At 38.6% G+C, this 15,159-nt stretch overlaps 1 protein-coding gene across 4 annotated transcripts in view; it reads right to left on the bottom strand.

The window, feature by feature from the left end:
- LOC150086127 (small glutamine-rich tetratricopeptide repeat-containing protein beta-like) overlaps window positions 1-15,159 on the bottom strand; it is a 376,857-nt gene that overhangs the window by 153,657 nt on the left and 208,041 nt on the right. For all 4 annotated transcript variants that reach the window (XM_090374421.1, XM_090374422.1, XM_090374424.1 and 1 more), the window contains exon 9: window positions 11,105-11,142. In XM_090374421.1, coding sequence (XP_090230547.1) covers window positions 11,105-11,142 — 38 coding nt within the window. The remainder of the gene's footprint in view (window positions 1-11,104; window positions 11,143-15,159) is intronic.

Genomic DNA, 15,159 nt, shown 5'->3' with positions numbered 1-15,159 from the left:
ATCTGTTGAAAATGTATGGACTTTTCTAATATTAATTCTGAAGTGGTAGCATCCCTAATTGTTACAAAAATGGTGGCACTACACCTATAAGCATTATTTTAAATTTTTGTAAAACAATTTATGGGCTTTTTAAATTCTGTTTGGAGTTCACCAAGCAAACAAAAAAAAAGCAAGTATTTTTAAAAAGGTGTTTTTTAATTTTCAAAAATAAAATAATTCTGCTGAAAAAAACCAAAAAAAAACCACATTATAGACATAAAATATAGATGTAAGTTTCATCCATTTTCCAGTTTTTAACACTGTTAAAACACATAAACATCAAACATGCCCAGGTGCATATATATAACACTTTAGAAACTATTATTTACTTTCATTTTCTAGTGTTTAAAAACATTGTTTCAAATTTCACCCACTCATGCAAAATTTGAAATTTTGTCAACCCCTATACCTAGTGAATATCATCTTTCAAACAAATGGCCTCACTAAAAGGACAACCTTCTATTTATTATGTAAAGCAGTCTCTATCTGATTTATGATGCTCTTAGTACTCATATACTGTGACTGAAGAGATCATCCAAAAGTAATAAATAATAATAATAAAGGAGAAACAAAAACACTATCTAACTTACATTAGAAAAATATTTACAGTGTGAAGAGAAACAACTGAGGCAAACATGAAACAGAAACAAACAAGATAAAATTTTGATACTGTTTCACATTAAAAACTTCTGTACAAATTAAAGCAGTATGGTATTAAGGCAAGTTGCTACTAGAGATAAAGGTATGGTTGAGTGAGAGACGGAAACAGAGTGGTAATTAATGCACACCGCTCGAGTTCAGTGCTGGGCTCATTGTTGATTTCTATATTTATCAATGATATTGATAAAGGTATATCAGGCTAAATGTTCAGGTTTGCAGACGATATGAAGGTGGCAGGGTTGTTGATGACAGCACGTTACTGCACCAGGATCTAGAAAAGTTGGGCAGATGGGCTGAGAGGTGGCAACTGAAGTTTAACATTGAAAAATGTAAAGTACTGTATATGGGTAGTAATAACCCCAAAGTAATGTTGTACCAACTATGCGTTACTACACTCAGGATAGTGGAGAATGAAAAAGACCTGGAAGTAATTCTGTAGTCAGATATGAAGTTTTCTGAGCAGTGCAAACAGGCTTCCAGAGAAGCTCAAGGCATCTTGTCAACGATATACCGGAATTTTTCCAGCAGGGACAAGGTGATTATCCTCTTGTATAAGGCAATGGTCAGGCCACACCTTGAGTATTGTATACAGGTCTGGAGGCCTCATTTTAGGAAGGATGTAGACAGGGCCAGTTCTGGTAGGTATGCAGTGTGTGTGTGCATGCATGCATGCACGCAGGCGGCCAATAGTGCACTTTGAAGAAAAAATTAAAATGTAATTTAATATTATTTTAATATAGTGGTCGGCGGTGAAATAGCAAACGTGGCATTGTTAATAAATAATACTGTATTCTCTTAAGACCCATTCACAATGAAAATTAAACATAAAAATAATGTAATGTAACAAACGTTACCGTAAAATTAAGAAGTCATACCAACATTCACAATGGGAACATAAACATGACCGTAAACATATTTGGTAACCATGGAAACACATCATGCTCTTCTTTCATACTTCAAAAAAATTATGTTTGCATGATGACGGATAATATAACTGTGCAGTTTATGGTTATAACCATAAACTTATAACCATTATGGTTAGTAACCCTTGGTATAATCTCCATGTGCAAGTCCTGAAATACAGCACCTGGCAACATTGCAGGTGACCACCCAAGTGCCAACCAACAAAGCAGGGGTTGAGGTGTGGCCCCCACACCACATGGAGGAATGCCACCCCCCTCTGTGTTACCAGGCAACACTAGGTGGTAGATGACTCATCAATCAGTGCAATACCACCATATTGCTTACTGGAGGCTTGAAGTGGTGGAATCCATGATTAGTGTCCATAGCAAAGGTCTGGTAACTCCCCATCTCTTCAATCATGCAGTTGTGATTGATGTATTTTGAGGTTATGTGGACATCATGGCAAAAATCAATCTTTCTTACATTTCAAGGGTACAGCTCTAAAATGGTGTTTGCAGGCTGGCAGTTATATAGTCCACTGGACTGAACCTATTGGTAACTCTCTAAGAGGCTTCCAAGATCAGCTGGTGTATAATCTCGCTGCCTTTGCCAGATAGTGACTGCAGGAAGTCTGAGTAGTGCGTATGTGGGGGAGGTCACTGTTGAGGCCACTTTATGTCAAGGAGCTGGGTATATTCTTACCATGTGTACACTATATCCAAAAATTTCATTACAGCCAGTCCTCGTATAATACATGTTTACACTACACGAATTTGACCATACATGATTTATAAATAGGGAAACGATGTGGTAAATAACACAAACCAAATTCGCTTATGCAAGATTTGCCTTCGTGTTTACAAGAAATGGCAGTCGAGCACGGGAATCATGCCAACTGAATGCAACACAATAGGAATGAAGAGAAGATTCTGAAAATGTATTTATGTTTTTTATTTCACTTCATTTCATTTCACCACAATAACATAAAAACCCACAATTCCAGCTATCTGTATTATTGCAAATGCAATTAGATCAAGTTTACAACCCATTTATAACAGTTTCCACTAGCAGGAATGCAACTGGAAATTGTTTTATGGTAGTGACCTCCAGAAACGTGCTTTAGTAAAATGTGAGCTAGCACGAGGTGATAATACAAAAAAAAATATAGTGTGTTTCTGCCTTTACGGCGTTGTTTATTCAGTTGCTACACACGCACACAGCTTTGTTTGTGTATTAAGCATGCCTCCTCATTTTTTTTTTCTTTTTAGACTGTAATTGTGCTTTATTCCCTAAAAATGAGTAAAATACCTGAAAAAAGTGCGAAAAGGAAGTGTCCTGGTAAAGATACTACAGATTCAGAGAGAAAAAGAAAAGCAATATTGATAGACAGAGGCAGACTGGGTCAAAAATTCTTACCAGGGAAAACTTGTAGCACTCTCATACTAGTGTTTATGGCCAAGATCACACTGGCCTCCATCGGCCTCTGGCCCAATAGGGTTTCCCCAGTAAGGCTTATGGCCAGTCCACCTCTGTCGATAGAGGAAAAATACAAAATTGTGAAACGCTTTGAGCGAAATGAAAGAACATGTGATACTGAGCATGCTACAGGCCTAACAGGCAACACCAAGAACAATTAGAAGGAATGCAGAAAAAAGCAACTTTCATAGCAGAAACAAATCAAAGGGTAACAAAAGATCAAGACACAAAGAATTGGAAGAGATGGAACTTCTGTCATCCGTTTGGATAGAAGATCAAACAAAGAAGTTTGCTGACAATAGAAGCAAAAGCATTAGCAATATTTTACAATTATTTATTTTGTTTGGTAATGTTTTGGTTACAAATGTATGTTCAATCTTGGGTGGTCTGCGCCAAACCTTTTTTTTCCCACAAGGCCTGTTATTTATATTGCATGATCCATTTTGCATTGCACGAGGGCTTCTAGGAACACAACTATCATGTTATACAAGGACTGACTGTACTTCATACAGCATTGCCCTCCCACCACCTTTTCTTACCACCGAATACACCATGAATTGTGTACCACAACTCCAGTTGGTTGAGATTCTGAGGTTTTCATTAGTAATTAATGATGTCACACAGCTTTTTCACTTACCTACATAACCAACTTACTCACTTACTCACATACTTTTTCACTTACTCACATAACCAACACTCTTGATCTTTTTGTCATTAATAACCCTTAAAAGTACACAATCAATGTCAGTTGGCACTCTAGACACTTCACAGCACAACTTGGTCTCTTCTCCAATGGAACCTCTCTTGTTCTCATGGCCATCCTCAGCTTTGTGTTAGTGAACCCCAAACACGAGAGGTATTAGAACCTATAGTACTTAGTACCGTGCTTGGGTTGGAGGTTGAGAAGATGAAAGAAGATATTTGTTGACATTGGACTTGAACTTCTGTAGATTGTAATTTTCAGGAAATACATATGAAGGAAGGTTGTTCCAGAAAACGGCAGCTGAATGAATAAATGAGGAAGATAAAAAGTTGGTTCTGTGGGCTTGAAGTTGGACAGTAAATGGATGTTGGCTGGCGGTGGCACATGTTCGGACTGTTTTGAAAGAGAGAGCGGGAATTATAGAAGCCAATTCAGAAGAACAGTGCCCATGGAACTATCTGTAGAAGAGGCATCCAGCAGAAACAGTACGTCTATGAGAAAGCGAGTGGAGAGACTCTGTTAGAGATGAATCATTAATTAACCTAACTGCCCTCTTCTGAATGGAATCAAGAAGCCTGAGAGAGGTTTTGGGGGCACCACCCCCAGATGTGGGAACAATATTCCACAGTCGGGCGGATTTGCCATTTATACAGAGTGAGCAGCTGTTTGGAAGAAAAGTAAGGCCGAGAGCGAAAGAGAAAACCAAGTTTTTTAGATGCAGAGGAAGCAATATTTGTAATGTGCTTGTGCCAAGAGAGATTAGAAGTCAGGGTAATCCCCAAAAGAGATATATCATTTTGCCTAGAAATCGGAGTGTCACTAAAGATAAGCATAGGAGCAGAAGAATCCTTTTGCGAGATATAAGACAAGACTGAGTTTTAGAAGGGTTGAAATCAACTAAGTTGTCTTTGCCCCACTGGAGAATTACCTGAAGATCGGAATTTAAGGAATTGGTAGCAGATTTTTGAGAAGTTGAAGCTGATTGAGCAGGACAAGGTTTCTCAAAATGGAAAGTGGAATGCAATGTGCTATCATCGGCAAAACTATGGATAGGATTTCCAGTCAATGGAAGAAGGTCATTAATATACATGAGGAAAAGAGTGGGGGAAAGAACTGAACCTTGGGGGACATCGGCATTAGTGGAGAAGTTAGAAGACAGAGACCCATCTACCATCACCCTCAGTGAGCGATCAGACAGAAAACTGGATAACCAATTACTAAAAACAGTTGGCAAACCATAAGATGGAAGCTTGTTTAGAAGACCTTTATGCCAAACATGATCAAAAGCCTTTGAGATGTCAAGAGCAACTACTTGTGTTTCACCGAACCTTTCCATTGAATTAGTCCGTAAATGGGTAACATAAGCCAGAATATCACCAGTGGATCGACACTGACAAAATCAATACTGGCGATCGTTGATCAGACGGGAGGTTTCTAGGTAGTTTAAGAGTTGGCGATTAATTGATTTCTCCATTACTTTAGAAAGAGTAGAAGTAATTGCAATGGGACGATAATTGGATGGGAGGGATTTGTCACCCTTTTTAGGAACTGGCTGGATGAGCAAATTTCCAAGCTGAAGGAAAAACACCTTTGAAATAAGAAAGTGAAAAAACGTGGCAAAGAATAGGAGTAAGTTCAGGAGCACAGGTTTTGAGAACAAGTGGAGAAATACCATCAGGACCTGGAGCTTTCTTAGCATCAAGATTCATCACAATCCTTCTAATATCCTTTTGACGGAAGACCACAGGAGGCACTGAATGGAGCGTGTTGGGAATGGTGGGAGGTGTTTTACCAAGATCATTAATACATGAGCTGGAAGGAAAATGGGATACTAGCAGGTCAGCTTTATCCTTGGCTAAAGTGACAACAGAACCATCTGGTTTGGACAGAGGTGGGAGCAGAGATGGGCAAAAGTTGCAGCCAATAGCTTTGGCAAGAGATCAGAATGCTCGGCTACCATCAGGGCAAGAAGCAAGTTTTCTACTCTTCGCCTGTTCAAACTCTAGTTTGGACTGATTAATAACTGCTTTACAATTGTTGTGAGCTTTGGTGTAGGCAGAAAATGAAACTGAAGAATTAGAAACAAGCCAATTACGATATGCAACATTCTTCTCTTGAACAGCCTTAGCACATTTATTGGAAAACCAAGGTTTGGATAAAGGACGAGATTTTAAAGTGGAGTGTGGGATAAAGGATTCCATTCCTGCAAGAATAATTTCACTGACACGATCTGAGCAAACGTTGACATCAGAAGTTTTGAAACAGTAATCCGACCAAGGAAAAGAAGAAAAGAAGTCTCGCAGGTCATCCCATTTTGCATTCTTGTAATGCCAAACAATACGAGGTTGGGAATAGCCATGAGATAAAGGTTCCACTGGAGAAGAGACAATCACCAAGTTGTGATCTGAAGTGCCTAAAGGACCTCTCACTTCAACCGTGTACTTAGAAGGGTTGTTTGTGAGAAAAAGATCAAGCATATTAGCTGTATGATTAGGATTGTCCGGTATTCTTGTAGGTAAATGAACAATCTCTGCCAGGTCATTAGTAATTGCAAAAGCCTCGGCATCTCAACCTGCTGGAGTTGTGAACATTAAAATCACCAAGGAAAATTACCTCACTGTTAGGAAAGTTCGACTGGAGAAAGTCAAGTTGCAAAGAGAGGAAGTCAAAGAGCTCCAAGTGATTAGTGGAGTTGGGAGAATGGTAGAGACAACAGATGAATTTGACACAATGAGGTAGAGAGATTTTAAGCCAGAGAAGATCAAAGAGAGGAGATTCCAAATTGCCAAGTCTCTGACAGGGAATATCAGAACGGACATATGCACAAGTACCACGTTTGAAGCGAAAGAAATCATACAGCAAATAATTTGGGCATCTGAGATGAGCAGTAGTTGAATCAACCGACAACTGAGATTCTGTCAGAAAAAGTACATGGGGTTTGGCAGACTGCAAGTGGAAATGGACATCGTTGAGATTAGAATTGAGACCACGTATATTTGTGAAATGAATTAGGAAGTTCTTGGGAGGTTTAGATCTTTTCGCAGATAAGCTTGCTCTATTAGTTTGACAATTCATGGTGTATTCAATAGTAAGAAAAAGTGGGTGGGACATGCTGTATGAAGTAATGAAATGATATGGCATACACGTGGTAAGAATATACCCAGATCTTTGACATAACGTGGCCTCGACAATGCTCCCCGCATAGACACTACTCGGACTCCCTCCAGTCACTATCTGGCAGAGTAGAGGTAGCAAGATTATACACTAGCTGATCCGGAAGCCTCCTAGAGAGTTACCAATAGGTTCGGTCCGGTCCGGTGTACTAACTAGCGGCCAGCCTGCGAACACCGTTTTAGAGCTGTACCCTCGAAATGTAAGGAATATTGGATCTCACCACGATGTTCATTGTAACCTCGAAAGTCATCAATCATACTGCATGATGGAAGAGACAGGACATGGAATGATCTGTATGATTTCTATTCTTCTTTGTTCTGGTTAGATTACCATTTTAAATCTTGTGATCCAAACATTTGCTCATATTGTGTCAGTGAAATTATTCTTGTTTTTTTTTTTTTTTTTTTTGGTAATTGTTGGCGCATCGGCTTCTGTGGCCATAATGCACCTTCCAAGGTTTTTGCAATACTTTGATCCAAGCCCGAGGCAGGATTCGAACCCGCGACCTTTGGGTTGCCAGGCAGGCACTTTACCCACCCGGCTAGCAATTATTCTTGTATGGGTGAAATTCTTTATCCTGCATTCCACCCTAAAATCTTGTCCCTCATCTAAAACTTGGAGTTCCAACTCAATTTTGAACCAGCTAAGAACTGAAACTTGCTTCTGTCCAAATGGTAATTGAACTTTCTGGTCTCTTGTCAAAGCTACTGACCACAACTTCTGTGCATCAATACTCCTACTTCTTAAGCAAACTTATGGTTCTACTGCATTCTATTTGCTGTTAAGTCAGCTACAGACAAAGCTGGCTTACTAGCATCTTATTTTTGTTCTAACTCTTGCATTAATGATCACGGCAAATACTCCTTTCATACCCAATACACTCCATTCAATGTCTCCTGTGGTCTACTGACAGGAGGATGTTGAAAGGATTCTGAACAATCTTGATGATAAGAAAGCTATAGGTCTTGATAGCATCTCTCTCTCTCTCTCTCTCTCTCTCTCTCTCTCTCTCTCTCTCTCTCTCTCTCTCTCTCTCTCTACTTGTCCTCCAAACCTGTGCTCTGGATCTTGCTCCTGTTCTGTGTCACCTTTTACACTCCTTCAATGCACTGGTGTTTTTCCCTCTACTTGTAAATTTCCTCATATTCAGCCAGTCCCAAAAAGCATGATATATCCTTTCTTTCCAATTATCACTGAGCTTCCATTTACTCTTTCCAGAGTAACAAGAAATACATCAGCCAACACTCTTAAGCTTTTGTGAAACCTTTCATTTGATCATTGATCACAAATATGAAGTCTATTGGTGTTAACCCACTGGTGATATATTGGCTTATGTTACTCATCTATGAACAAATTCAATGGAAAAATTTGGTAAAATTCAAGCAACTACTTTTGACATTTCTAAGTCTTTTGATTGTGTTTGTCACAAAGGCATTCTAAATAAGCTCCTATCTTATGGCCTGCCAACTTTTTTTTGTAATTGAGTATCCAGTGTTCTCTCTGAAAGCTTACTGCAGGTACTGCCACATTACACTCTTTCTTCTAACTTTTCCAGTAATGCTGGTGTATTCCAAAGCTCAGTTCTGTCTCCCACTCTTTTCCCTTTGTATATTAATGCCCGCCTTCCATTAACTTTCAACTCTATCCATAGTTTTGCTGATGACAGAACACTATATTCCACCTTCAAGTTTGAGAAACCTTGTCCTGCACAAGCAGCATCCGCTTCTCAAATATCCACAAATCTTTAAGAGCAAGTGTTTTCTTTGTTTAACTAGGTTCAGTTGGCATTATTACGTAAAATTAAGTATATAAAGCTACCTAATGTGCTGCTGCAGTGGCAATATGTTACTCCGATCATAATCTCACCTAAGAACTACAAATTCAATGATGGGATGCAGGGGCCATCCCCAATTGCAGTTCATAACCCTTTATCAGTGAAATAACATTTGTCATTGCTATACAAACAATATTGAGCCACTTCAATTCATAAAACCTATATGTACTAACAATAATAACTGCATCTTCAGCTCTGATGGCTTTCTTCTCATGCACACACTGGAATGGCCAACAAGTTAAAACAGATTACCTAACAGTATCCCTGTGTTCCTTCACCCTATTGTTAATATGATGACCTGACCCATCTCACCAATATAACATGTCTCATATGTCTACCAATCTTGTATACAAACTGTGCTCTTTGACTCCTTCTAAACAAGTCTTAACCTGTGAGGCCATTATTTGATTTCAGGATAAAATAGTACATAGGATGGTCATTGTCAGAGGAACAAGGAAATCCCTACTACCTCTCCTATCCCATCTATAAACATAGAGATCCAAAACTGGCAGCTGGAAGATGTACTTGATCTAATATTATTCTATTAATTTCCACCCGCCCATCTTCTGACTATGACAATGACCTGTCCATCAATACTCTCCACAGTCCATCAATACTCTCACATCCCTCTGCATCAATGAATAAATGTATTATTTGTGAATTGGCCTGCATGCATCGGCTTCCTATAGATTGCGATCTTGATGCACACAGGTGGAAGAGGTTGTAGGGACTCCATGCTCCTCTTACAACAGTCTATGTGTCCTTTTACCGAGGCTTAATGAAATAAACATAATGAATGTCCACTGTGTGCAGTTCCCTGGAACGAACTTTCCACAATGATACAAATTTTGATTGTTCATCCATTGTGTTTCATATATAGGAAGCAGGCCACGGGTTCACCTTGAAGATGTGGTAATTGTTAAAAGTGAATCTAGATTTTATGACTGGAAGTGGATGAGAATCTCCATATAGCAAAGACACAAACTGATCCCACTACTGAATCTATAGTTCTTAAGCAGGATGTTTGCTGGCTGCTGTTCAGATGAACACTTCTACTGTTACAGCACTATTATGACAGGAGTCATGTGTTGATACTGTGGCAGCCTGTGTTCTTATGTAGGGCATATAATGTATGTTTCAATCAGAACATAATCTGTGTCAAAGCCTTGGCTCTGGAAAGCTCTTGAATTGTACTTATTTTTAGATAATTTATTTGTTTTAACACTTTTTAATTTTAATTTTAAATATAGTTTTATATTAAATGCTGGTTTATTTAATTTCATGAAAAATTTAGTGTTTCTATGATTTTTCTAGTGACTTGATTACAGTGGTAGTGGTGTATGTGGGAAATTGATGTAATGGATATTCCTAATATAAGAGGCTTTTCTGCTAATATTTTATTCAGTCATTTGGTTATTGTTAATAAATTGATTTGTATTTCATTTATTTATGTTAATTGTTTATTATTATTTGGTTTAATGTTTATTTGCATATGCTTTAGACCTGTCCATTGACTGGGTTGACTTTTAAATTCACATTTTGTCTGTTATGTTTCCTTATTTATCTGTAAAGGGCAGCAGCCAGAGAACTGGTTATGATTTTTGTTTGTTTGCTGCTTTCTCTTGTGTTTAGGATTGTACAGGGACATTTGGCTGGACAGCAACCAACAAATGAAATATGATCCTTTTCAAAGTTTACAAATGCTGATGACCCTTGAAAAAATTGAGTTTGTGAGTCACGTCTTGTTTTTTTTTTTTTTTTTTTAAATTTTTTATTATTATTATTTTATAGGTAAGTGGCGCTCATCTTTGGTGATTGTGTGTGTGTGTGTGGGGGGGGGGGCATCTCCTTAGTGGGACGTCATATGTTTGCATTACTGGGGGTGCATGTCACTTTTTTTTTTCTTTTTTTTTTAATAGTTTTATTTTATTTAAATACTGGAGTATCTTAGCATACAGTGGCAATATACATCTTCCTTAGAATTTACTCTAATTGTGGCATTTTACTTATTTCTTGGTGTAAATGTGCTACTTTTTTTTCATAATAGCTCAACTTTAGTTATCTTGCATGTTAACAAGGGACTACTATACATTCAGGAACATTATGCACACAAAATAAATTATTTTTTTTATGTTGCATACATTGTGTAATTCATTTTAAAGTTAGCTCTTAATAGGCAAAAATGTTCAACATATAACATGGGTAAAAAAAACACTTGAATATTCACAACTCTCTCTCTCTCTCTCTCTCTCTCTGGTAATATGCTGTATTAAAAATTCAATGCTAGTAAAGATTACTGAGCAAGAAATACTTACAGATTTTGCATGTTTGGATCTTGCATTAATTGTGTGGCCTATGAATGAAAAATACATATATAATTTTCTGTATATTTATAAAATTTTGTAAGAGGAATACAGTAATGAAACATTTTGGCTTTAACCATATCAATTTTTGATTTTAACAAAATTTTTAATCTTTGCTTAATTTGGAAATGTGCAGAATGTTGGGGGGGGGGGGAAATCACTACTTTTGCTATATTAAAATATAATTAATAAATACTTTTAAGTTTACAATAGTTGATCAAATGGAATACATCTCTCACATAAATGATTCAGAGATTCCTGGTTAAAACTAAACACCCACTGAACTAAGACATGGCCCCATCATGTTACCAGATGAGCCATATCTTCAGCACTGAAACCTACAACACTGAACCCTACTTATTGTCTGCTTTTCTAACATGTGATAGAGACTATCATATGTTGGAAACCAATATGTGACAGTTCCTGTCATTTCACTGAATGAAAGCAACTACCTTGCGGCATCTTCATCAGAGGAGCATAATGTGTGCTACAGCAATTCATCTGTATTGCTAAAATTAAGGCTGGGAGTCAAGAACTGTGTAAGCATTAGCATTAGTAGAGGCATTTGATGCAAGAAAGCATCAAATGCAGCATCAGCCAAAAAAAAAAAAAAAAAAAGTAAAATAAATAAATAAAAAATAACCACTTCCACTTCACCCCTCTGTTTGTTCGAATTACCTATCCAGCTGAGCCTTAAACTTATTTAGGCTATCAACTGCCACGACAAGGGATGGAAGTCTGTTCCACCCACCAACCAACCACCCACTGGCTAAAGGCAAATTTCTGCACATCTATCCTATATCTGTCTTTCCTCAATTTGAATTTATGCCCTCTCAGGTGATTATTCTGAGCAAGAGGAGGAATCCCATCAGTAGTAGTAGTAGTAGTGGCACTTGATGCAAGAAAGCAAGTGTAGGAGCTTATGCAGCATCAGGCAAAAAAAAAAAAAAAAAAAAAAATCACACCATACCCTCCAAATGCCTGTCCAGTTCCTCCTTAAATTTATTTAACCTATCAACTTCCACAACGACAGATGGAAGTTTGTTCCAGCAATTAACCACCCGCTGGCTAAAGGCAAATTTCCGCACATCTATCCTTTCTTAATTTGAACTTATGTCCCCGTAGGTTCGTATTCTGAACAAGTGGGAGGATCCCATCAGAATTCAGCGTGCTCAACCCATTCAAGGCCTTATAGACCTCAATCAGATCACAGCGCAGGTGCCTAGTCTCCAGCCACTGCAATTTGCAGAACTTAAGCCTCTCTTGGTAAGAGGATCCCTTCATTCCCCTCACCAATCGTGTTGCTCTTCTCTGTACACGCTCAAGCAAATCTACATCCTTCCTAAAATGAGGCCTCCAGACCTGTACGCAGTACTCAAGGCGTGGCCTGACCATTGCCTTATACAGAGGGACAATCACCTCCTTTTCCCTGCTAGCAAAATTCCTATATATCATTGACAAAACCCCATGACCTGCCCTAGCAGCCTGTCTACATTGCTCAGAAAACTTCATATCTGACTGCACAATTACTCCCAGGTCTTTTTCATTTTCTACCACCTTAAGTGTAGTACCACACAGTTGGTACGTTTCTCTGGGGTTACTTCTACCCATATGCAGTACTTTGCATTTGTCAAGGTTAAACTTCAGTTGCCACTTCTTAGCCCATCTGCCCAAATTATCTAGATCCTGTTGCAGTAGCACACTGCCATTACTGTCATTAACAACCCTGCCAACCTTCGTGTCATCTGCAAACTTCGACATTAAGCCTGATATACCTTCATCAATATCATTGATAAATATACAAAACAACAGTGGACCCAACACCGAACCCTGTGGGACTCCACTAATAACATTAGTCCACGAAGAGCAGCACCCATTGATTACCACCCTCTGTCTTCTCCCACTTAACCATCCTTTTATCCATTGTAGCAACTTACCCTTAATACCATTCTGCTCCAATTTGTACAGTAGTCTTCCATGCGCAACAGTGTCAAAAGCTTTCCTGAAATCCAAGTATATGATATCAAAATTATTTTTTGCATCTAGTTCCTTTGTGACCACATCATAATAACCAATCAAATTTGTCAGACAAGACTTTCCCTTAACAAACCCATGCTGTGTCTGAATTATTGCTGCAGTCTTGTCTAGATGATCCTGCAATGCATCTTTAACCAGTGACTCCATTATTTTACCCGGAACAGAAGTTAAACTAACTGGTCTGTAATTATTCGTGTCACCCTTCGAACCTCCTTTGTGAACTGGGGATACATTTGCACATCTCCAGTCCGTGGGAACCTCCCCTGAATCCAAGGATGCTCTCATAATTATGGCTAAGGGTTTGCTTAGTTGCTTTGCCGCCTCCTTTAATATAACTGGATAGATCCCATCCGCCCCAGGTGCCTTTCTTATGTTTAACTTCAACAATTTCTCCTCCACTTTGCTCTCAGTTATTACAAAATCATTAAGCACACTGCTACAATTTGATAACCTTCTTCCATTTTCAAACTGTAATGATTCCTCACGTGTGAATGTAGATGCAAAATACTCATTCAGTTTGTTTGCTATCTGAGCAGGATCATCAACAGTCGAACCATCGATGTCAAGTGGACCAATCTTATTCAGCCCCTTCCTTTTACAGTTTATATAAGTAAAGAAATCCTTGCTGTTTTTCTTAGCATCTTTTGCCAAAGATTTCTCGTAATCCGCCTTTGCCTGCCGAACCTCCTTTGTGACCTGATTACAGACTAGCTTATATCTGCTACAGGCTTCTGCGTCGCCTGATAATTTATATGCATCCCATGCATTTTTCTTCTCTGTCACGAGTCTCATTAGTTCATTTGATAACCATTTAGGCCTAAACCTTGAACAATATTTCTTCATCGGTATGAAAAGTCTAGTAGCTTCCACGATTAATTCCTTGAATGCTTCCCACTTAGAATTTACTGTTTGTAACATCGTCAGTCGATCCCACTGTACAGAATTTAAAAACTGTCTGAGACCACTGTACTCCCCTTTACGGAAGCAAAAACCCTTTCCTTTACCCCTGACGGCAGTTACCTCTGAGTAAATCCCACTTCAGCACACTGTGATCACTGCCACCTAGTGGTTCCTTTATCTGCAAATTCTTAATACACGAATGATCACTGCTGATAACCAGATCAAGAGTATTACTTTCTCTGGTTGCCTCTCGAACATGCTGCTGCAGAAAACAATCATCCAATAAATCCACAAAAGTCTGACTAGTGTGTGAGTGACCAACCCACAAGTTCCAGTCAATATCTGGGAAGTTAAAATCCCCCATTATAAGACATTCTGATTTACTGGCCCACTCTATTTCTCTGTACAATTGTTCATTGTACTCATTCGAGTCATTAGGCCTATAACACACTCCTACTCTTATTTTTGCTTTTGCAGTGCTTATGTCACACCAAACTGACTCAACAGTGCACTGTCCATCTATATCAACTGGATGCACTTCTTTTGATTTTATGTTTTTCTTAATTAACAGCATAACACCTCCTCCCTTTCTGTCCTGTCTATCCTTTCTGTACACATTGTACTCCCCAAATTCCAGTTCTGCATTCCTTATATCTTTGTGACACCACGTCTCTGCTATCCCAACAATATCCGCCTTTGATGTCTTGACCAACACTTCAAATTCATCAAATTTATTTACTATACTTCTAGCATTGGTATACATGCAAGCATACATGCTCCTATGCCTATTCCTTGTTACCCTAACACATCCCATATACCCAACTATTCCAGGATGACTGCCATCCGTCCCTGAAACCCCCAACACCCCTCGCTCCAGGTCGCTTCTTATTCTAATAGAAGTTGTGCAAGAATCACCTTCACCTCTGCCTGCGGTTGCTGTTAAACTATTAGTCTTTGTATCCCCCCAAGCTAGCAGTTTTCCGACCCACCTAACACTGCCTCGATAGCATCAGCAAATATTCTTGCACCCTTTCTATTTAAGTGTATCCCATCCCTGTAGAAGCAATCTC

The sequence above is a fragment of the Mastigoproctus giganteus genome, chromosome 5, assembly GCF_048544385.1.
Source record: "Mastigoproctus giganteus isolate SK-2022 chromosome 5, ASM4854438v1, whole genome shotgun sequence".
NCBI lineage: Eukaryota > Metazoa > Arthropoda > Arachnida > Uropygi > Thelyphonidae > Mastigoproctus > Mastigoproctus giganteus.
This window is presented reverse-complemented; position numbering and strand designations above follow the sequence as displayed.